Source organism: Dreissena polymorpha, chromosome 12 (assembly GCF_020536995.1).
Source record: "Dreissena polymorpha isolate Duluth1 chromosome 12, UMN_Dpol_1.0, whole genome shotgun sequence".
NCBI lineage: Eukaryota > Metazoa > Mollusca > Bivalvia > Myida > Dreissenidae > Dreissena > Dreissena polymorpha.
This window is the reverse complement of record NC_068366.1, coordinates 22,876,918-22,902,749: the sequence shown is the minus strand read 5'-3', so window position 1 is coordinate 22,902,749 and position 25,832 is coordinate 22,876,918. Positions and strand designations below refer to the sequence as shown.

General features: G+C 34.7%; 2 protein-coding genes across 4 annotated transcripts in view; one reads left to right on the top strand and one right to left on the bottom strand.

The window, feature by feature from the left end:
* The window catches only part of LOC127854166 (uncharacterized), a 243,141-nt gene that overhangs the window by 44,028 nt on the left and 173,281 nt on the right, over nucleotides 1-25,832 (bottom strand). Inside the window, exon 2 of one of the 3 annotated variants that reach the window (XM_052389164.1) lies at nucleotides 4,346-4,671. The exons of the other annotated variants lie outside the window; for them this stretch is intronic. Within the exon in view, the coding sequence (XP_052245124.1) occupies nucleotides 4,346-4,530 (185 nt within the window). The 5' untranslated portion in view covers nucleotides 4,531-4,671. The remainder of the gene's footprint in view (nucleotides 1-4,345; nucleotides 4,672-25,832) is intronic. 3 annotated transcript variants of the gene reach the window in all.
* On the top strand, nucleotides 75-3,115 carry LOC127854173 (uncharacterized). The gene is made up of 4 exons (XM_052389171.1): nucleotides 75-146; nucleotides 255-449; nucleotides 939-1,057; nucleotides 1,387-3,115. Exons 2-4 carry the CDS (start codon nucleotides 431-433, stop codon nucleotides 1,810-1,812), a joined length of 564 nt encoding a protein of 187 aa, XP_052245131.1. The 5' UTR covers nucleotides 75-146; nucleotides 255-430; the 3' UTR covers nucleotides 1,813-3,115.

Here is a 25,832-nt window from a genome sequence, read left to right as displayed (position 1 = left end):
TGAATTGATATATTTATTATACAAGTAAAACATAACTGAACAAGCATTTATTGATGTATTACAACTCTATGCATTTCAGGTTGGTCCAATCTTCTTCAGATCGCCTAGAAAGATAGAAGTGTTCGGTGTGTGCTCTGAAGGAACAGGTAATTGATATACATGTAATACATATAGATCAGTAATTGAATTCATGTGATAAGGTAAATAAATGGTATAAACGACTAATTGTTTCTTATGTTCTTTTTTCATTACAGAAAAGCAAGTATTCTACATAGCTGATGAGGGTCGATCACCAGGTAAAGGTGCCAACACTGTGGTAAGCTATCTGCACCACTACTTCCAGTGCTATGGGGCAGGTTAGGCACATGCACTCCTTCATGCTGATAACTGCAGTGGCCAAAACAAGAACACAGTCGTTTTGTGGTATCTAATGTGGAGAATAGCAAAAGGTGTGTATTAAACAAGTCATGTTTGGTTATATTGATTGTTTATTTATTATATGCCTTATAAATAAATATTTTGATAGTATTAATTAATAGTTAATAAGGGTTAACAGATTAGCTAAATTTAATTGGACCAATTCAACTTTTGCAGCGAAAAATTCCATTCCCTTTTTAGCTCAGCTGTTTTCAGAGAAAACTCGAGGTATTGTCATAGCCAGCTCGTCGTCCGGCGTCGGCCGTCCGCCATGCTAAAACCTTAACATTGGATCTAAAATCAAAGTGCTTCCACCTCCAACTTTGAAACTTCATATGAAGATTCACCTTGATGAGTTCTACATGCCACACCCATTTTTGGGTCACTAGGTCACAGGTAAAGGTCACTGTGACCTCTTAAAAAAATAATCTGATAATCTTTCATTTATTCAAAACTGCACCCGCAGTCAAGCTTTGGCACCCGTTATGCGGTGCTCTTGTATAATGTAATTATTCTTTTAGGTTTACATCACACAATTGAGTTCAGCATGATGATAGTTGGACACACCAAATTCGCTCCGGATCAACACTTCGGCATTTGGAAGAACAAGTGGAGACACATGGATGCAGAAATTTTGCAGGTAATTCTGCCACTATCAATGACCGAGTTCCATGTTGGAATATTTTAGTTTGGAGACATAATCAATAGACACGCATTTTTAGTTGATAAGTAAATATGTGCCTTATAACATACATGATTTAAAAATATTTGCTGTTCCAAACATGAAATCGCGTTTATAGAATAATTGATAAAAATCACTTTGATAGTATATTGATATTGCAAAACTGGTTTGTTTCATTTTTCACGGACAGATTTTCATAAAACATTTTTTTCATTTTTACTTCTTATTTGTGTACTTGGTTGTTATTCAAATGAAATGAATTAAATTTGGTATGCTCCATATTACAGGATGTTGCAAACAGCGTAGAAAAATCCTCCCGCAACGGGCACAACCACCCACACATTGTAGATGAGGATTTTGATTTCCATGACTGGCGGCTCTGCTTAAGCAAGTCTTTTGTGCCTTTGAAGGGACTTTTGAAGTATCATAAGTTTGTGTTTTCGTCAACAGAACCTGGTTTAGTTTCATGCAGTGAACTTGACAATGGTGAGGTAATAAAAGTAAGCTTATTAATAAAAGGAATAAGCTTCAATGACATTCTCCAGTCACAATTGCCAGTGACAATCTCAGGACCAGGCCTTACACCTGAACGAAAGTGGTACCTGCACGATCATATACGGGAATTTTGCAGGTCACAGGTAGCAAAAGACTCTACCTGTCCATTGCCTAATGTTGAAAAGCCTGGTAAAGCCACAAAGAAACGGAAAGTGTAATGTTTTGATGTTGAAGTAATATTGAATGTTCATGATTTGACAGGGTTGCCTTTTCCTTAATTTACATATTCTGTAAATGGACAACTTACTTGATAACTATTTGGACCAATAATTTGAATATAAATGTATTGTTATCACTGAGTAATGTAATATGCTAAGCACAGTGCTTCTTTAACATTACATAGAATACATTGCAATGTAGTGTTTATCATGTTATTGTGTTAATTTTATTTTTGTAAATTGAACGATATTGTAACATATTTTTATTGTCCTATTATTTATTAGTTTCCATGTCAACCAATAATACTTCTTATTTGATATTCTTATGATGTGATTTATACAAATGTTTCTAATTTGCAATGGCAATAATACACATATTACACATATGTTGAAATGTGTGGTCAAACACCTCAAGTGAGCATATTATGTTTGTGCATTTACTGCCCACTCAAAAAACATGCTGTAGTATTATTATCAATGGTATACTCATTATATTTATGAAATATAAAGACCTTTTATTATTATGCCCCCCTTCGAAGAAGACAGGGTATATTGTTTAGCACATGTCGGTCGGTCCATCGGTCGGTTGGTCCATCCATCAGATGGTTTCTGGATGATAACTCAAGAACGCTTAGGCCTAGGATCATGCAACTTCATAGGTAAATTGATCATGACTGGCAGATGACCCCTATTGATTTTCAGGTCACTAGGTCAAAGGTCAAGGTCAAAGTGACAAAAAACGTATTCACACAATGGCTGCCACTACAACTGACAGCACATATTTCATTCATTGTATTTGTGTGTCCAAAAACTTTAACCTTGGTTTGATAACTTTTGCAATATTAAAGATAGCAACTTCATATTTGGCATGCATGTGTATCTCACTGAGCTGCACATTTTGAGTGGTGAAAAGTCAAGGTCATCATTCAAGGTCAAAGGTCAAATATCATTGTATTTTTCTTTCCTAAAACTTTTGGGTATTTGGTATTTGAGACTAATTAATGACTTAAGATGCGCAGTAGGGGGCATTGCGTTTCTCAAACGCTCTTGTGTATTTATTTTTATATAAACAATTTCCATACGCATTTTTTGGGGTATAGTAAATTTAATAATTACATAAAAAGCATTGTTTTATTGAAAAAAAAAACATTTTTCAAATTCTGTTACCATGGAAACCATATTTATAAAATGGTATTACGGGACACAAATTTATTGCTTGTATGTGTAGAATTAAGTAAAAGATGCTTGTATGGAATAAAATATCATATATTGCTGCATATTGTTCATTTCCTAGTGTTTGTCTTATGTTCATTTTTAGGAAGCATATTTACAGCAAATGAGTCATTTTGCACTAAACAGTGTTCTTACGTTAAGGTCAATATCTCGAAAACTAACAATGATAGCAACCTAATTTTTTTTGCATTTTGTTTCTTAAAGATAGCGGAAATGAAATATGTAAAAACCTGAAAATGTGATTTTTTTACCAACATACCCATTTTTGCAGCGACTGCCACAAATATGATCTAATACTGGTGAATCTCGTTCAAAGGACAATATTGCTTTATATAAATATCTATTCATTGTATGTTCTTTGTCTTGATCATTCCCCGCCATTTGGTCTTTTCTAGTTCCAACTAAGATGACATTCGGTTTTATTTTCCCTGTTGTTGTCTTGTAACCACTATACATGTGGATTGCATTTAACCAAAACTTGAATACATCTAAATACGTACAGTCATTAACCAAACCACACCATATTCCGCTTCCATCCGACTCTTTGACATGTTCATTCAAATGTTTTGTCATGTCCATTATCACTAAGTAGATGGACCTTTTATTCAAGAAAAACTGATGTGTAGAATAGTAAAGGGTCTGGCCTGCAAAGTCCCAAACAGACATAGCGATCTCTTTTACAGTTTTCTTTAGAGAAACTTTGGTGTCCTTTGATGGATTATTGTTGGTGTCATTCTGCATCTTTTCTACCAAAGGTGAACACACTTGTGCAAAATCATCTTTTTCATGATGTTCAACGTTGACCCTCTTTTGCACTGGTTCGGTTTGTATTTGATTTTTAATTGGATCAGCATCACGATTTTCTTCTACGTGTGAGCCGTTTAGCCTTTTAGTGCTATCAGTAGAAGCAGTTTCAGCATCCGTGTTGTTGAAAGCACTTTGCAACCATTTTATATATTTCTGTGATTTGTGTTCTTTATCTAAACACCAATCTCCATCTTCCATCACTTGGCACCTGTGGAGATCAATACCATCAGTGTTTAAAGGTGTGATGTTTTTATCTCTGAAGTCTCTAATCAGATTGTTCACAAGTGAAGTCTTCCCCACACCAAACATGCCAACAACCATCAGGCGTATATTCTTAACTTCTTCCTCTCCATCTTGTAATGCTTTAAAAAAAATCTTAATGCCTTTGTCATCCAACTGTTTAACATCATTTGGGATCTTATCCAGTATATCTGGGTCAATTGGTTTTTCAGCAGCACCAATATCCTCATCGTTAACTTCCTTCATCACATACCTAGCGACATTTTGTTGATTCCAGATAACAAGCAGAATTTTAATGATCTCTTTGGTCTTACTAACTGAAAACTGTACACTAAAGCCAAAAACAAATTGCCTCATATAATCTGTCAAAATATTGTAATTTCTATCATGGACTGACTCATGGGCAATTTTTGTGATTATTTCTTTAAGCAATAGCATACTCTTTTCCTCTGTAATATCCGTATCCAGTGACCGTAAAATGCGAGCAATCTCCAGTGTTTGAGGATTAATTCCCCCATCAGCGCCCACAACAGGGGGTCATCAGTTGTTTTGCTCCCTTCTGCCATGATGTAGTTCACCCTGAAAAAAGGATTAAGAGTAGACATGAAGCAGTTAAAGATCAATTATCATACTAATGCGGTAATAAAATGTAGGTTTAAAGAATGTTCACTCAAGGAACATGAATGAAGGCTAATTCCAAAAGAAATTGAATCATGAAGTTAAAAAAAAGTGTTCCAGCCTACCAGCTTTGAAATGCTATGCCATACTTAATGATCCATTTTCATTTAATACACATTCTTTAAAAAAAAATAATAAGGTCATAATGACACCGAAGATCTAAACTCAGTTCTAATAAAGATGAGGGTTTCCTAATGTACCTGTTTGACCTATAATACTTGATTAAAGTTAACAACCTTTCATTTACATATAGTTTAGTATTATGTTTATTACTTTCGCAGTGTACTATATAATTATAACAAAACTAATGCATAATCCTATGATCACTCCTAACCATAGGATATGATATGGTACCATATAAAAATCACAGAACAAACCTTAGGGGCTGAAAGTAATACTTTGATTTCAAGTATTATTTTTATAATTTATATAATGCATGTGCCAAATAAGACTGCCAACAGATGTCGCAGTATTCAATTTGGCAAACTGATTAAATGACAGACAAATAGATGATCCTAGATAATTTGGGTGAAATTAGTTCACAATATAATTTGCTTGTTACAAACAGTAAGAAAGGGAAGGTAAAAACCAAAATAGCAAGGTGCTTAGCCCTTCTCCTTTTTGCAGCCCACTGCTGCTCCTATGGACTTGGTCGAATAAATAAGATGTTCAACTCCCATGCCATTGTAAAGCTTCAGCTTCAACACACTTGCTCCAATCAGGGCCCCAACAATGGAGTACTTACTACTTTTCATCCTATTAATTAATTCAACAGACTACTTTGAGCTAAACTCGAGTTTGAACAGATACAGTTCGTCTTGCCTTTTCACATGCATTTAAGCTAGCGCACCCGTAATGGGCACCTTTCCAAATATAATCTAATGTATTAATTTTTTAATCAGCATCATTTCCCTGCATTACATGCAAACTTTTTGGTAGGCTTTCCATGCTTTAAAAAAAAATATACTGTTTTTTTTTTCAAAACCACCCCTACGCTCGGCTTTCATCCAGTTTATTTGCACCCCTGGGGTTTATAAAAGTTCCATAATTCATCCAGATTTCCAAATATGGGCATGTAGTTGGTGTGTACAGATGTAGTTAATGTGTTTAATCTTTAAACAAGATGAAATAAGTATTCTTTCTTTTACAGACATTTACTTTTATAACTTGTTATCTATGGAAGAGCGCCATGAAATGTAAGTGGTTTCAGCCAAGTAGAAATTGGGTTGTTAAAAACAGAGTGTCATAAAATTCAAAATAGTATCATTTAAGTGATATGTTGAACTTAGCTTTTATAGATACACTATATACAGCAACAAGAGATGTGTTCGTCAGAAAGACAATGCCCTGTACTGCGCCGCTTAAAAATAAAAATTATATTTATCATTTCGCAGTTATAGAAATCATCTCCCTTTAAAGCTTATTACTTCCCTTGAATTGTGTCCAATCCAACCGGGGGAGGGGGGGTCTGTAGACAGTAAAAAATGACCAAGTCAGACATCACTGACAACCAAGGCCTGTGGTTTATGATTTATCAAAGAGATCTTAGCCAGAGTTTCTCATGTATCTATAGATATAAGTCCACAGGTATGTAATAAACCCTACCATTCACAAATTAGTACAGGAAAAAAATGATAATTATATCAATAAAAAAAAATTAACAAATCAATCATTTGAGTTATAAATAATCAAAATAAACAAGACATGAAACACAATGCCGCCTATTGCGCCGCTTTGAAGCCATATATTTGGCCTTTGACCTTGAAGGATGACCTTGACCTTGACCTTTCATCAATCAAAATGTGCAGCTCCACGAAAAGTAAGTAAGAGATTGAATGGAGAAATGATTTTTTTATATTTTGACCTTTGACCTTGAAGGATGACCTTTACCTTGACCTTTCACCACTCAAAATGTGCAGCTCCACGAGTATCACATGCATGCCAAATATGAAGTTGCTGACTGTGTTCAATAGTTCAATATTAAAAAAGTTACGAAGGTTTAAGTTTTAAGAAAGAAAAATACAAAGATATTTGACCTTTGACCTTGAAGGATGACCTTAACCTTGACTTTTCAGCACTCAAAATGAGCAGCTCCATGATATACACATGCATGGTAAATATCAAGTTGCAATGTTCAATATTGCAAAAGTTATCAAACTTTAACCAAGGTTAAAGTTTTGGGACAAAATGACAGAATGACAGACTGACAGGACAAAAACAATATACCCACAATCTATAGATCCGGGGAAAAAATTGTACAGTAACTGTGAAAAGAACTTAAATTCTTGGTAAGGAAATATATAATCTGAGATTTATAATTATATAAATTACTTCCCTTGAAAATAACTGTCTCTATCAAATCTCTACTTTTAGTAGCAAATAATTAAAAGCCACTACCGTGACTGTAGATTTACCACTCAAAATGTGCAGCTCCATGAGATACACACGCATGCCAAATATCAAGTTGCTATGTTCAATATTGAATAATTATCTCCCTTTAAAGCTTATCACTTCCCTTGGATTTGTACTCTTGACCTTAGACCTTGAAGGATGACCTTGACCTTTTACCACGATGTGTTGTCAATAACACAATGCCACCAACTGCGCCGCTTTGATTTATTTAACAAAAATATATAATTTTGCAGGTCATATAATTATGTCAATTTAAATCTTATTACTTCCCTTGGATTTGTTTTTTCGACCCCATGACCTAGTTTTTGACCCGGCATGACCGATATTCGAACTTGACCTAGATATTGTCTAGATACAACTTCTGACCAAGTTTCAGAAAGATCGGATGAAAACAATTTGAATTAGAGAGCGGACACGAAAAGTGTGACAGACTGACAGACTAACAGACAGACTGACAGATAGACTGACAGACTGACGGACAAGCGAAAACTATATACCCCCTTTTCTTCGAAAGGGGGCATAAAAAATAAGAACAAGAGATGTGTTTGTCTTAAACACAATGCCCCCTTCTTCGCCGCTTTGAAGCCATATATTTGACCTCTGACCTTGAAGGATGATCTCTTGACCTTGACTTTTCATCACTCAAAATGTGCAGCTCCATGAGATACACATGCATGCCAAACATCAAGTTGCTAGTTGAAGCGATATAGAAGTTATGAGCATTTTTCGAAACCTAAATGCGAAACCTAAATGCAAAGTGTGACGGAAAGACAGACAGACGGGCGGACGGATGGTCCGATCACTATATGACCTCCTTCTGGGGCATAAAAAGACAGATTTACCGTTTACTTTTTGAAATAAAAATAAAAATGCAACATGCATGATTCGTATTTTCAGCTGAAAATTCCCAAAATATTTCTAGTCTATCGCCTTAACTTCTTGGCCACCACAACTTTACATTAGTACCTGCGTAAATTAGATATCCATAAGTAAACAGGTAAAAAGGCTCTTTGATCATTGAAAAATCGCGGGAAATCATTACGGGTGCGCTACCTTAAATCATTTTTCCAAATACCAAAATGTCTTCACAGATAAATATGTTAAAAGAAAAATATGACCTAATGGTTGTACAATAAAACATCAGAGACTGTGTCAAAACAAACCATTGTGTTTCACTGTGAAAACAAAGTAAACAGCTGACATTTTTTGCTTACAAGAAAGGATCCTTTTTTCAGTGTTTCTAGTGTAGTGTATCTAATAATACTCTAACATTATTTTCTACAGTAGTGTAGGTTCCAGCTGGTGTCAATGCAGTATTTAACAACACAAAGAAAATAAGGACTTACAACGCCCACGAGGAAAGTGGTTTATAAGGTGAAAACATGTGATTATTTGCTCATCTTGAAAGATTTTATTAGAACTGGTTCATGTATCACTAAAGTATATGTTATTTGAGTTCTGCATATTGTTCCAAACTTAATATAGAATGCTTATATGAGGAATTATTATTTGACATTTCTCCACCCACTTCTGACTATTTCAGAAAGCGATATGTCCTTAATTTAAAGTGGCGAAATTTAGTGGACACATTTCTTTAACGATTTAGAGGAAAAATTATACAGATCTGATAGACAAACTTAACATACATATTTCTTGATATCAAACACATAGCGAACACTTAGATCTTACCTAGTTTCAAAATTTGATCATGGATTTCATCGCTCACTTTCGTTTTTAAAACCGGAAGTAGGATTTTTTTATTATGAGGTTACACAATACTATGAACATCTTCCTACTAAACGTCCTATGGCGTAAAACAACTCACTTAGATAAACAAAGAATATAAAAGAAAAACATAAACGACTTTAATCCGTTTTTTTTTCATATATAGTAATGGAATATTGATATTATTAGTGTGGTCATTGGTGTTACCTTATTTACGCCTGTTTTAATACCGATGTAAGGTTATATAAAATAGTTTACAGTCAACTCGTACCTATGTCCACTCGCACGGTAGTCAACTCGAACCGTGGTCAACGCGTACCTTATTCAAGCAATTGATGTGTTGATGAATTCTAGTTGGTTAATTTATGCATATTTTCACAAAATAACATTGTCATCACTTAATTGTCATCACAGAATAACTGTTTTTTTTTCAAAATTTACACCATAGGCACAATTATAGCAGAAACATTTAGAGAGGTTAACATATGTTTTCGTGGTATAACTTTTTATTTCAATATTTACACAATAAGTATATTTTAACACATGTTTCCATTCACATGGTAAAATATAAAAGCTTTACAATATGAACACACGCAAAGTGTTTGTATTTTGTGCTCAACTATTAAAGCAGGGCTGTTGCTGAGACTTCACCCCGCCTGTTCAAGTACCATAACGTGGCTATCTGCGTTGATGTTCGCTTGCGTCGCTGATAGCGGATAAGTTGAAACTCAGTAACCAGCTGAATGTTCCGTAGCGCAAGCTTTACCTCGGGGCTGATGTCTTCCTCATCAGGAATAACTGGCGTTACTGACGTTAGAACCCCAATTATCAGTATCACCGAGATTTGAAGTAAACGACACAAGAGAAATCATAAACAGATGAAGAGCCCCATGGTAAGGCGTCTGAATAATACTAGTAAAAACAATAAAATATATGAAATTGACCCGATGCATTATGAACGCTGTATGAAAATAGAAAATATGGAAAGTCGCACAATACCTGTTCATTAACAGGCATCACATGAGACCTTATTTGCATTATATAATAAAACCGACTAAAAGAAAATGCGACGGTCTAATATTCGGAACCGACCATTGTTCCGTTCTGTGTCAAAGTAAGACAGGGCTTGCATGCAAACATTTCCTTTTCACCGCGAATGGCGGAAAAGTACTCTTTTAGGGTAATGCATACAGTGATAAAAACTTCGCCAGCCCACCGTCACTCTTACGAACATTTAAAACATTGCAGGAGAAACATTATTTGTCGCTTATTTATTATCAGATATTTTTTTATTTGACAGACAGACAAAATGTTTTATTGACGTAGTCTTAACAGTTTTTTTGTCATTAATAAATAATTATAAATATCCTACAAAGAGTACAAATACGCATTATGTGTCCTACATTCCTTTGATTTGCACCTCGATTGAATAAAATTGTCATTGGAAAACATCGAAAATTAGTTAAATTGTTGCTGTGTTTCCATGTGTTTCGTTCAAATGTTTAGTGCTTGTTGATACCAGTACAAAGATCTATCAATTATTTGATAGATCTCAGCTCTTTCTGCATGTTGCATAGTGTAAAAAATATTCAAAGGGACATGACTGTATTATACGAAATACTAGATCCCGTAAGAGTTGTCTCTACTTTTAATTTTGTATTTATATGATTATGCTTAATAGTGTGTTGTACACTTGTAACTTGGGTTTGAATGAATAAACCTGTAGACACATACGACTTACGTTATATTAATCACACCTGCGAGACTACAACACTGCCCACCCACCTCCAACCTGCTGCCCCCCTACACTGTAAAACGCAAAACATGTGAAAATTGTATCAATTTTTGATTTTATGTTCATGAAATGAAAAAAGATCAAATAATAAACATAAATATAGACAAACTCAATTGATAATGTGATTTGAGATTATTTGATCACGTCTTACTGTTTGATGATAGAGCATGTTATAGAATACTTATAATATATTATGAGGAAATTACATAGGATCACAAAAGGTACATTATACGGCTAAAAAGGGGCGGAGTGGAATGTCTCTCCAGCCGGATGACATTTTCCAATTACTTGCTAAATCCAACCTTTTTGCGTAATCTTGTACTTCGTATGTGGGAATTTAAGCACAATATTTTATTTTTTTTTATTTAATTTTATCAGATTGTGAAACTTTTGGGTTTACCGGTCCAGAGGGGAAGGAGTATCGCAGCATAAAGGAGCAGAGCGCAGCACCTTGCTATCTTGTGCTACATGGATCGAATCGTTTGACATTTAAAAATAAAATTATATTACAATTGCAACTCAGCAATAATCCTTTAATTGGCCACAGCAATGTGAATTTGATTTTAATTTTACGAGTCTATTTGTGTTAAGCTAAGTCAGCATTAAGGTCGCCTTGGCGTAGTGGATATGGTGTCGGCCTAGCGACCGGGAGGTAACGGGTTCGATCCCTTGATCCTTGGTTCAAGTCCCAGGAAACGGACTGAAGAACGTTTCAATAAACCTAAGGCTTTCAAAACATTCGAGCTTAATAAATATGTTCGAAATAAAATAAACTAAGCAAAATAAATGATTTTGAACTGTAACATTTTTGACAGTTAGTTGTATGTGCAAACCTATCTTTTGATATTCTAAATATTGTAACATAATTCCACGTCAGTGGTAAATACGAACTTTAAGTTGTTGTGTTGTTGTTGTTTTTTTGTTAAAGAGGACAAACTCGAAGTCAAACTCAAATACTACTCGCAGCAGTAACGTCTTTTTGCGATGAATGGTTAACCATAACTTATTCATGTAAACTTCGATTCTTTTTATTTCAGCGAAGACAGACAATACCGGTAGATTAAGGTATAGCTTTTACCTTTTTATGGTGTTTTTATCAGATCAGAAGATGTCTAGAATATCACAAATAGTAAAACGTGTGTTATCTATGTTTGTTTTACACATGTTCATAGATGTACATGTTCTTATTTTACAGCGCTCCGACTCGAATCAGCGTACACCTGATAACATTTTATCAAAGTTATTAACACCAAACTCGATTTATCGTAAATGTAGTCTCTGTATATGTTCACATTTTGTATTCACATTATTTCTCCGCATAATCACAAAAAGGTACTTTAAAATGAAATACTCTATAATATGCAAAGAACAAGTATCATCAAAAATACTTCAGTCATATTATGTTCACAACAAAGTAATAATATTGAAATCGTATCATATTAATGAACATAGAGCATCGTTATAACGATGTTGCAGTCGCGTGATTTGTGCAGGCGAGAGAATCCCATAGGACATGGTTTGGATTGCTTCTAGGTTTTCTTAGTTTCTGGCTCATTACTGCCATGTCATTCAGGTGCTTAATGGGTTTGATGGTGCAAAAACGAGAAGACGTGAGAACGAAATAAATGTGGCAGCAAATGTCTTCATAGTCGCATTTGCGCTATTTTGGTCGTTCGGACGAGTATATTTGCTGTTTCGACTTGTTGGCCAGTTTCGCGGATTAAAAGTTGATAACACGACAACAAGCCAGAACGGCAAATGCAACCGCCAGGTTGACAAACGGGGCGCCATTCTGTCGCTCTGGTCTTCATGTTTTACCTCTCTCGTGTTAGATGGTTTCAGAGTCGCCATCACGACAGAAAGGCGACAAATGTCATAATTGTCATTTTGGGGCAATATTTGTCGAGACCTTCTTCAAACCAGCAACGTCAGAACGATATGGACGAAATCAGCCACCATATTCATCTACGTATTACTGCATGTACATAAATTAAAGAAAATGAGAATGTGCATTTAATTGGAACGTGTTTAAATTTCGGGAACTGTGGTTTTGCGTATAACCATTTTTCCATAGTCCGTAGCCCGTATTCGCCAAACACTTATTAGACTTAAGTATAAGAATAAAGATTTGTTTTTTCGAATTTTTAAGAATATAAAGAAACCAGACAGAAACATTGCAAACCCACATGGGTTGACATTTTGAATAACAGATAAAACAGCGACAAAAAAAGAAATCAAGTCAAGACCAAGCAAAAACGCTTGACAAAATTGTACCATCTAGACAAGAACTATTCAAGCGAAGTTATGAAAGAAATTCAGAAAGATGGAGTCAACTTGAAAGAGGTTCGTGGAAAACTTCAGTCAGATGATAAAATTGCCACTGCAAATACTGGGAAACGGCGATGTAGATCAATCAGTAACTACAGAAATTGCGAGGAGATAGGGAGTTAGGAATGGCATTGAAGGACAGTCTTAGTATTAGAAAACCTTTAACACAAAATATTTAAGCTCAGATGGGTAACCGAGTTAAAGCATTTAATCCGATAAAGATGTATAAGATGACAACAATTGGTATTTATTAAGTCTTTGTGTTACAGAAATATCGCATGGTCATTAAGTTGTAGTTGGTATTCGACACTTTAACGAAAATAATTACGGCACTCAGATTTTCAGGTCCTCTATCGGACATAAAAATGGGTCTGACAAGGTGATCTAATTTCGGCATTGCTACTGAAACTAAATACAAAGTTCAATTCGGATATTTATGTCATGTTAAATAATTGATAAATACGATTAGTCAGAGGACCGGTCTTAAAGATTTACATTTTTATTTGTTAAATTTATTTTACTGTTACGTTATTTTTTCTATCAGTGTATTATCTACTGTGTATAATGTATTTAACATTATATTTCTTATTTTAGGCAAGAAAAATCTAACTCGGTTTGCGGTATAGTACCAGACAACGCCGCATAGGTGAATGCAAATATATACTGATTGAATATGGAGTTCAAATATAGTTTATTTGAGGTCATATGTAAAGGTTGAAATGATACTTTAGTGGATATACAGCCTTGCTTTTTACAAGGTATTTCCCTGAAGTATTAACTAGAAATGATCGGTTCTGCGTATTAATTTAGCATTCTAGCTGTCAGATGAATGTGTCTTGCTTTTATCCAGGTATTTCCCTGAAATATTAACTATAAATTATCAGTTCTGCGTATTAATGAAGCATTCTAGCTGTCAGATGAATGTGTCTCGCTTTTCACCAGGTATTTTCCTGAAGTATTAACTAGAAGTTATTAGTTCTGCGTATTAATTAAGCATACAATCTGTCAGATGGATATGTCGTGCACAAAAGTGTAAAATGTTCCCTGTTCGCTATTTTTAGTCTTTTAAGTTTATGATTTTCTGTACATGTATTTACTTTGAATTTGCGAAGTTATGAGTTTCAGAAAATCACGCATATGTGAATGCAAGTATATTTTTATTGAAAGCTGTTTTAACTTTTAATATATTTTGATTTTATGTTATATTTTAACATGGGCGCAATGGTGTTACTTATATCGTGTTTCGCGTGTGATCGGATATTAAACTTATGTCTTGATATGTAAGATAGATGTGTCTTCTGCAAAAGAAGTTTGCTTTTTCTTAATGTTCGTTTATTTTTTATAATTATATTATCATAAATGTCCTCACTTAATTTGGAAGACATATGTGCACTTAACGTGGAAAGTGTTATTTCACAATGTCTTAATTAGAACAGATGGCATATTTCTTTTAAATTATAGTTGATATTGCTTTTGACGCTTGTTCATTATCAATCTTTAATTAGCTTATTGTCAAAATAATGTTTTATATAATTTATATAATTCGTTTTTATTACATTCCAAATACTCTGTGTTATTCCGCTGACAACCGTCTGCACCAGACTTCTATTAGAATTCATGTCTTTTAAGACGTAAAGACGTTCGCTTTCCCTTAGCATGACTGGGATTTCAATATAATATATTTTAAGCGTGTCAATGGTTTTACTTTCGTTATGCGATTGTTAAAGATTTGCGTTAGTTCCCCTTTATACCGATACACTAACACCTAATTCCAAAAGTATTGTATTTGCTATTGTTCGCGTTATGTTCAATGCGTATATCTCTTGCTCCTTCTAACATGGACTTTATTTTCTCTTCTATAATTGTGTGATATTTTAATCTTATTTAAATATTTATGTTAAATTATTGGAAACAACATATACTATTTTATGTAGCTACTGATAGACTTACACAGACAAGCTATATAGTTTGGCCGTTAACAATTATTATTGCGGCCTTTCCCATGAATTTCACTTTGATAATCTCAATACAAAACTAGATGACGTTATGTGTTTTAAATAAAATCCTGCATTATTATTATTGTTCTCGTTTTTATTTCAGTTAATGGTACCTCAGAAAGTTTTCAATGTGGTGTTCTAGTTTTTACAAACCATCAAGTAGGTAAATAGTTCTTCATTTGAAATGTACTCTCTCTTTTACGTAGAACTGTGTGATGCGAATATGGGCCTTATGTCATATGAGGCCACTGTAAAGTCATACCGCAAATTCTTGTCAATTAGGGGATGTATACTAATATAAATTGTGAAACTTGTGTTTCGAGATCTGTTCAAAACAACAATAAATTTAAGTACAATTCATTATTTTTGTTGGTACAATGTAATATCTTTGCATCTTCAATTTCAGATTGGTTTTTGCCGTTATCTCGGAAGTATTTTAAGCAACTTTCAACTTGTATAATGTATGTATATAAGTCTTGCTTTAAACATCTGCCAAAATGTCTTTATATTTCATGCAATGCGTATTATTATAAGCCTAAAGAATCATCATAATCATGATGAAAAATCTATTCCGTAACGTATGGGTTCAGCTCTTTCATTACAAATTTAAGTCAATATGTTCCTATGTATGTTTTGCGAAATGTATATGTAGGAAGAAATATATGACCAAACAAAACTAACTCAAATAACACCATTAGCATGTTATATATTACCCAGAACAGAAAGAGATATGAACATATATGAGAGAGAGAGAGAGAGAGAGAGAGAGAGAGAGAGAGAGAGAGAGAGAGAGAGAGAGAGAGAGAGAGAGAGAGAGAGAGAGAGAGAGAGAGACGAGGACTTAATAATGTTCCACTTCAGCCATATAAGAAAAACTGCCCTGCCTAGAGGTCACGTTTTTTAACGGACCGGGACCACTGCAGACCTCGGCTGATTTATCATTGAAACAAATGTTCAGACAAAGTTCAATGAAGATGGGACAAAAGCCCTATATCCCGGCGGACAGATTTTTGACGCATATGATCAATTTTCAAACGCGGCTGAAGAAATTGAACAAATTGTCAGACAAAGTGTCGTGAAGATTGCACTAAAAATGTGACTTCTAGAGTTTTAACAAGTAAAAATAACAAGGTTTGACGTTTGCCATATAAGGAAAACTGCCCCGTCCCGTGGCGGCCAAGTTTTTCGACGAAAAGGAACCATTTTCAATCTCAGTCAAGACATCAATGCAACAAACGTTCTGATCAAGTTTCATGAAGATTATGCTAAAATGTTATTTCTACAGTGCCAACAATGTTTCAATCCAGTCATATAAGGAAAACTGCCCCACTAACAATCTTCAAAGTAATCCGAACAAATAATAAGAACAAGTGTTCTGACGAAATTTCAAGAATGTAACTTCAAGAGTGTTAACAAGCTGTTTCTTGTATATGACCTAGTGGTTTAGGTTTTTGTCTCACTGGACCCATTTACAAACTATGCCAAGATTGGGACAAATGTTATGAACAAGTTCCATTAAGATTTGACAATAAATGTGGCATCTACAGTGTGCGCAAGCCTAATGGTGACGAATGACGACGGACAAAAGGCGATCACAAAATTGCACCATGAGCATGTTGTGCTTAAGTGAGCTAAAACGCTAAAAGCAAAACATTAAACAATTATATTATGTCGGTACACAATATATTTATCATGTCTAACAATCCGCAAACGAGAATACATACGGTTAAACATGTCTATGCAGCTCTCTCCTATACAATTAAAAAATCTCTTATACAAATCGAAGATCTTTTTAAAAAGCAATTATGGCCTTAACATGTCATTCTTAAACTGTTAAAGGGGCCTTTTCACAGATTTTGGCATTTTTTAACTTATTCATTAAATGCTTAATATTGATAAATATAAACATTGGATCGTAAAAGCTCCAGTAAAAAATGAAGAAAAAATTCAAAAAAAGGAAAAGAACATTGCCCGGAGCAGGTTTCGAACCAGTGACCCCTGGAGTCCTGCCAGAGTCCTGAAGTAAAAAAGCTTTAGCCTACTGAGCTATTCCGCCGAGTACACATTGTTGACGTATTTTATACCTTATATAAGCAATCTTCGTAGTTTCACAAAATTTAACGACAAAAACAGAACTCTCCAAATTATTCAATCGTTTCGCGTTGCAACGCTTTATAATTTTTAGGTTTTAAAATCGTCAAAAGATGCATATAATGGCTATATTAGAGCATGGTTAATGTTCAGTATTACTGTTTCCTCACAAATATCATAACTAAAACGAAAACTTACGAATCTGAAACAACTTTTTTCAATTTTGTCAATTTACCAAAGCGTGAAAAGATCCCTTTAAAAGATGTATTACAAATATCAAAGTTAATATTTTTAAAAACATTGCCTCAAAAAGTATTCATAAATATTTCATTTCTAGGCACATTAAAACGACAAAATGTTGATCATTGAAAATATGTCCAACACAAAATGTATATATGGGTATTAAAAAAAAAAGATTTATTAATGGAGGATAACTAAGTTAGCCAGTAACTGGCTATATCTCCTACAAATAAGGCTGTCTATACATGGTGAAATAGGTCATTTGTGAATTATTTAGAGATCAAATGGAGAAATTAGAATAACAGATACTGACATATCATGTATATTGGATGAAGGGTCAACTTAGATTAATATAATTAATATAAAACAGTTCTTCATGTTTTACTGGGACTGTCGTCGTCGTCGTGAGCCATCACTATCATAAACAGAACAATTTCAATACACACAACCCTAGAATTTCTTTATTGATTTTAATCATCATTAGAAAGAAGCAACTTCAACCTGTGTTTGAAGGTTGCACTTAAGCCAAAACTATAAAATAAACTAATCTCGTGGCAGCCATAATTTTCAACAGACATTCTGATTAAGTTTCATGAAGATTTGGCAAAACATGGACTTCATGAAAGTAAACAAGGTTTAATACTGACATTTGAGAAAAACTGTCCCAACCCCTGGTTACCATGTTATTCAACAGACTGAAACTATTTTTGATCTTGGCCCGGATACGATGAGAACAAATATTCTGGCCGAATTTCATAAACATGTGACTTCCAGAGTGTTAACAAAGTTTCACTCTTATAATAGCCATATAAGAAAAACTGCCCCGAATCCTGATGGCAATGGTTTTCAACAGACCGCAACCATTATCAATCTCTGCCCAGATATTTATAGAACAACCGTTCTGACCAAGTGTCATTCAGATTGGGATGAAATTGTGATTTTTTTAGTTTTAACACTGTTTTACTACATCCAAATAAAAATCTGGCACGCTCAAAATCGACAATGTTGTTAAATAAACCGAAACATTTTAGAACTCAAGAGAGCTATCATTAAAACATTTTTGACCATATTGGATCAAGATTGGATTATAAATGTGGCCACTTGAGTGTTTTTATTAGCATTTACTAAAATTTGACCTAGTGACCAAGGTTTTGACCTGACGTGACTCAGTTTAAAACTAAGTGAAGATATAAGAGAAATTCTGCTGATTAAGTTGATTAAATTTGCTGTTTCCTGCTGTTGTGCTCAGGTGAGCTTAAATATTGCAAATGATGCAAAAGAAATCCCAGACATTTCGTCAATAAATGCGCAGTATGCATTCAAACTGTATTACTGTATGATCAAATAATAATAATTCCTTGTTCCACAACTATTATTATATTCATTATCGGATTATTCTAGAAAATATATAATTAAATAAAAATAGGTTCCTTGCTATAATTTTATTTTGTTACATGAAAACAATAAGAATGATGAACTATGTTTATAAAAATTATGTTTTGTTCCAATATAAATAATAAGAGGATATTTACATAGTTTTGTACAGAGTTTCTACACTTTTTTATCTTTCATTGATAACACTAAGTTAACATGTTAAAAGAACTAACATTAATGATACACAACACGTTAAATACATTAATTAGTAAACAATTAGCAACAAGGATCTGTACTACCTAAGCATAATGAAAGGCGTGAAATTAACTGCCCATTGATATATACAAAAGATTCACACTATTAAAAACGAAAAATAACACATAAATAAACAAGAGGGCCTGAAAGGGCCAAAGTCGCTCACCTGAGATAAAAAGAAATGCCCTGTTCTTTGCAGCCAAATATATCAATTGAACAAATGTTCTAACCAAGTTTTATCAAGAATGAACAACAAATGGCCCCCTGGCGGCCATGTTTTTCAACAGACTGGAACCATTTTTGAACTCGTCCAAGATATTATTTGGACAAATCTTCTGACAAAGTTTCATGAAGATCCAACAATAAAATTTGCCTCTACAGTGTTAACAAGGCAAATATTCATGATCTACAACGGAAGACAGACAATTGACAAAATATTATATGCTCATAAAGATTGTCACCATGTGTGAAGATCAGCAAGTGTCATTCAGATTGAGCTAAAAATGTGACTAAAAGTATTCACAATGTTTCACTAAAAACAACTGTGGTAGTGCGTTCTCGTTCGCTTACGCAAGTGAACCGGTCACGGGACGGTAACGAGTTATGTAACTTTGTGAGCACTTGTGTAATACGGAAATATGTATCGAGGCTAATTAAACAAGAGGGCCTTAAAGGGCCAAAGTCGCTCACCTGAGATAACAAGATATAATTGGGTCAAATCTTCTGACCAAGTTTCACGAAGATCGGAAAATAAATGTGGCCTCTAGAGTGTTAACAAGGTTTTACTGTAGCCATATAAGAAAAAATGCCCCGCCCCCTGGCGACAATGTTTTTCAACCAAACGGCATCATTTTCGAGCTCATCCAAGATATTATTGGGATGAATCTGCTGACCAAGTTTCATTAAGATTGGACAATAAGTGTGGCCTCTAGAGTGTTAACAAGATTTTACTATAGCCATATATAGCCATATAAGGAAAAATGCCCCGCCCCTTGGCAGCAATGTTTTTCAAGCAAAGGTTACCATTTTTGAACTCATCCAAGATATCAGTGGGACAAATCTTCTGGGCAAGTTTCATGAAGATCAGAAAATAAATGTGGCCTCTAGAGTGTTAACAAGGTTTTACTATAGCCATATAAGGAAAAATGCCCCGCCCCCTGGCGGCCATGTTTTTCAACCAACTGGCATCATTTTCGAACTCGTCCAAGATATTATTGGGATGAATCTTCTGACCAAGTTTTTTTAAGATCAGACAATAAATGTGGCCTCTAGAGCGTTAACAAGATTTAACAATAGCCATATATTGCCATATAAGGAAAAATGCCCCGCCCCTTGGCAGCCATGTTTTTCAAGCAAACGTGACCATTTTCGAACTCATACAAGATATCATTAAAACCACTCTTCTGACCAAATTTCATGAAGATTGGACAATAAATGTGGCCTCTAGAGAGTTAACAAGGCAAATGTTGACGCCGCACAACGCACAACGGACGACGGACAAAAAGCGACGTTGTGCTCAGGTGAGCTAAAAACGCTTATTTCCGGTCAGGATGACACCACTGACTGGTTGTTATTCAATTAACTAAAAGCGTCCAGTCGGATACGTCTGAATGCACTCAAAGAATGAATCTATAAGTGAAAACCAAAGCAGCTTTAACGAAAATAACTAAATTGTATTCTAAGAACTAGGAAAATGAAGAACAATGACAGAGAATTAAGAACATGTACAAGCCAAGTCTAAAGAATCTAAGCATCGTTAAAAATGAACAAATACAGCAAATACCTTAATGAATGTAACAAGAGGGCCTGAAAGGCCCAAAGTCGCTCACCTGAGATAACAAGATATTATTGGGACAAATCTTCTGACCAAGTTTCATGAAGATCGGAAAATAATTGTGGCTTCTAGAGTGTTAACAAGGTTTTACTATAGCCATATAAGGAAAAATGCCCCGCCCACTGTCAGCCATGTTTTTCAACCAACCGGCATCATTTTTGAACTTGTCCAAGATATTATCGGGCTGAATCTTCTCACCAAGTTTCATGAAGATCGGACAGTAAATGTGGCCTCAAGAGTGTTAAAAATATTTTCCTATAGCCATATAAGGAAAAATGCCACGCCCCTTGGAAGCCATGTTTTTCAAGCAAACAATTATTTTCAAACTCATCCAAGATATCATTGAGATCAATCTTGTGACCAAATTTCATGAAGATTGGACAATAAATGTGACCTCTAGAGTGTTAACAAGGTTTACTATTGTCATATATAGCCATATAAGGAAAACTGCCCCGCCCCTGGTGGCCATGTTTTTAAAGCAACCAAAACCATTTTCGAACTCATCCAAGATATCATTGGGACAAATCTTCTGACTAAGTTTCATGATGATCGGAAAATAAATGTGACCTCTAGAGTGTTAACAAGGTTTTACTATAGCCATATAAATAAAAATGCCCCACCCCCGTGGTGGCCATGTTTTTCAACCAACCGGCATCATTTTTGAACTCGTCCAAGATATTATAGGGATGAATCTTCTGACCGAGATTCATGACGATCAGACTATAAATGTGGCATCTAGAGTGTTAACAAGATTTTACTTTAGCCATATAGAGCCATATAAGGAAAAATGCCCCGCCCCTTGGCAGCCATGTTTTTCAAGCAAAGGTTACCATTTTCAAACTTATCCAAGATATCATTGGGACAAATCTTCAGACCAAGTTTTATGAAGATCGGAAAAATGTGGCCTCTAGAGTGTTAATAAGGTTTTACCAGAGCCATATAAGGAAAAATGCCCCGCCCCCTGGCGGCCATGTTTTTCAACCAACCGGCATCATTTTTGATCTCGTTCAAGATATTATTGGGATGAATCTTCTGACCAAGTTTCATGAAGATTGGACAATAAATGTGGACTCTAGAGTGTTAACAAGATTTTACTATAGCCATATATAGCAATATTAGGAAAAATGCCCCGCCCCTTGGCAGCCATGTTATCAAGCAAAGGTTGCCATTTTTTAACTCATCCAAGATATCATTAAGACAAATCTTATGAGTAAGTTTCATGAAGATCGGAAAATAAATGTGGCCTCTAGAGTGTTAACAAGGTTTTACTATAGCCATATTAGAAAACAAGGGACAAAATTGTCACAAAACCAGGTTTTCATTGTGAAAAAAAAATCTGATAAAGGGAGAAAACTGAAACTGAAGTTTTGAAATGAACAAACAAAATTAACCCCCTTTGTAAGTTTGTTTTAAAAAAAAATATATTTTTAGTCGTGGCGACCTCGACATTGGAGATATTGACGTGATTCTTTCGTGCGACACACCGTCCCATGATGGCGAACAAATGTGCCAAATGATTTTAAAATCTCACAATGAATGACATAGTTATGGCCAGGAAAAGCTCATGTATGGCCATTTTTGACCTTTGAACTCAAAGTGTGACCTTGACCTTGGAGATATCGACGTAATTATTTCGCGCGACACACCGTCCAATGATGGTGAACAAATGTGCCAAATGATTTTAAAATCTGACAATGAACGACATAGTTATGGCCCGGACAAGCTTGTTCCGCCCGCCCGCCAGCCAGCCCGCCCGCATTCGCCAATCTAATAACCAGTTTTTTCCTTCGGAAAACCTGGTTAAAAAGCCCCGCCCCCTTGCGGCCATGTTTTCCAACAAAAGGGAATCATTTTTGAACTCGTCCAAGATTTTATTAGGATGAATCTTCTGACCAACGATTGGCAATCGATTTCATGACGATTGGACAATAAATGTGGCCTCTAGAGTGTTAACAAACTTTTACTATAGCCATATATAGCCATATAAGAAAAAATGCCCCGCCCCTTGGCAGCCATGTTTTTCAAGCAAAGGTTACCATTTTCAAACTTATCCAAGATATCAGTGGGACAAATCTTCTGATTAAGTTTGATAAAGATCGGAAAAATGTGGCCTCTAGAGTGTTAATAAGGTTTTACCAGAGCCATATAAGGAAAAATGCCCCGCCCCCTGACGGCCATGTTTTTCAACCAACCGGCATCATTTTCGATCTCGTTCAAGATATTATTGGGATAAATCTTCTGACCAAGTTTCATGAAGATTGGACAATAAATGTGGCCTCTAGAGTGTTAACAAGATTTTACTATAGCCATATATAGCCATATGAGGAAAAATGCCCCTCCCCTTTGCAGCCATGTTTTCAAGCAAAGGTTACCATTTTTGAACTGATCCAAGATATCATAAAGACAAATCTTCTGAGTAAGTTTCATGAAGATCGGAAAATAAATGTGGCCTCTAGAGTGTTAACAAGGTTTTACTATAGCCATATAAGGAAAAATGCCCAGCCCCCTTGCGGCCATGTTTTTCAACCAACCGGCATCATTTTCAAACTCTTCTAAGATATTATTGGGATAAATCTTCTGACCAAGTTTCATGAAGATCAGACAATAAATGTGACCTCTAGAGTGTTAACAAAATTTTACTATAGCCATATAAGGAAAAATGCCCCGCCCCTTGGCAGCCATGTTTTTCAAGCAAACGTAATCATTTTCGAACTCATCCAAGATATCATTCAGACCAATCTTCTGACCAAATTTCATGAAGATTGGACAATACATGTGGCCTCTAGCGAGTTAACAAGGCAAATGTTGACGGCGCACAACGCACGACGGACAAAAAGCGATCACGTTGTGCTCAGGTGAGCTAAAAATGAAATTAGAGTAACCAAATTTGGCCTTTGCGTTTTATTTACTATGTGAAATTAATGTTGCACGTTTAAGTTTGAATTAGATCCTTCAAGACAATACTGAGGAACTAGCTTACCAAAATATAAAACTTAGCTCGGAAACCAAAGCCGATGCGAATAGACAGAGGGGGGTAATCACATGATAATCAAGATGGCGACGTTCATGCCGAGACAGCTTTATTTCGCCGTTTTTTACGCTTTATTACTTTTATTTTATTTTTTCATGACGCTCACTTTGAAGCCATATATGTAATAAAGAGGATAAGCGTTTAAATCGCATTACAAATTCGCTTTATAGCTCGACTTTACTCACTGAGAATTTTCTAAGTGGAGCTGTAATTAGGTCATCCCACTAAGAAATTTCGCAGCGATTAAAGGCGAGATATTAAGAGAATATTAATATAAAACAAACGCTAGTAATTGTCTTGCTGCTACTGCTGGAAAGTGAGCAGCATTAAAAAAATACAATTAACAAATTGAGCTAAAATAGTAACTGTGTCGAAAAAAATACAACATTATAAGGAAAACATATATACATAGAAACATAATTGATATAATTGTTAGATCTTAACATTTTTCAATGAATTAGATCCCTCTCATACAAGAAGCGTATACAATGTCAAGGGAATGTTTTGGGTGCTGTGAACAGAGTCTAGTCTATCAAACAATCAAATGCGTTTATCTAATCAATTCGTTAATTTATTTTGGTGTTTTCGATGAATGGTGGCCTTGATAAAATCAGAAGTAATTCTTTATTGATAAGTCCAATTTATAACATATTTTATAATATTTAAAGAAATTAAAATTTGTTAATTAATATAGATTGTTAACAGGTTATAAAATTTACATATTTTACAAAATATCAGGGTTGCATTTGAAAATTCTTTTCAGTGAAAGAAACGTCAATAAAACTTAAAGCGTCGCTGTATAGCTGCCGTACGTCTGCTTATTCAATATATTATAAACATTCCAAGACGTGTTGTGTGTCAATTATTAAAAGAATGACGGTCGCTTACTTGAGAAATATTGATACAGACAAAATGGAGTACATCAACCAATAAATACATTTCTGAACTACAGTAGTATCGAGATTTTTTACAGATTTTACCCCGAGACCTACAGTTATACTCAACCTGACCCATAGTCGAACCTTTCTCCGATATTGCCAAAATAAACACTCATGCTCCATCAAAATTAAATCATTTATGTGTTTTTTAATACAGATGTCACATAATAACGTAGTTGGGTTGACTACCATTGACCCAGAATCGTACTTGAGCTTAAAATCGCAAATACAAACATTCTGAACATATTTCAGCAATATTGAATTATAAATGTGACTTCTGGAATAAAACCCTTTTTTTAAATTGACATGTTGACCTAGTTTTTACCCTACTAGACCAAGATTTAAACTTGGTCTAGATTTGTTCAATATAAACATTGAACACTACATATTCAGGTGAGACACAATTATGCATCATAAGTCAATTTACACACTTGTAAAAAACATATATATGCATCTAATTAAAAAAGCGTTAAGCTATCCTTTAAAAATCTTGAAGGCACAAATAGTATCATAGCTTCAATAAAATGCATTTTAAGCATGGATATTAAAGTAGTCATGTACATTAGAAATAACAATCTACAGCATAAAACACACATAAAGGGCACAATGGTGCTTACGTCACAGAAGCTTAACTTTAATAGAAGGGTACATTCACAGTAAACGTAACAATCATAACAACACTACATTTATTCCATATGGATAATAAAATAGTATATTATTACATGCACGGGTAAAGGTACCAAGACAGTTTAAACAAATTGATTATTAAAAAATTAAGCTTCAAAATCTAGAAGGCAATACACAAAAATAAGACCAAATGAACTACCTATATGTTACATACTTGTCAAGCCTCTCAGTTTTCATGTTGGCTTCACATTCCACAATTACAGAACCCTCTCGATTATTTGTCAATAGATACAAAATAAATAATACGCTAAAGATATAGATACAAAAAAATCAAAATACATAATATTGTATTTGTTATTATATATTTGAAACAGGACTGAGGGGATGCAACGTGCCCTACATAAAAGCAGGCGGT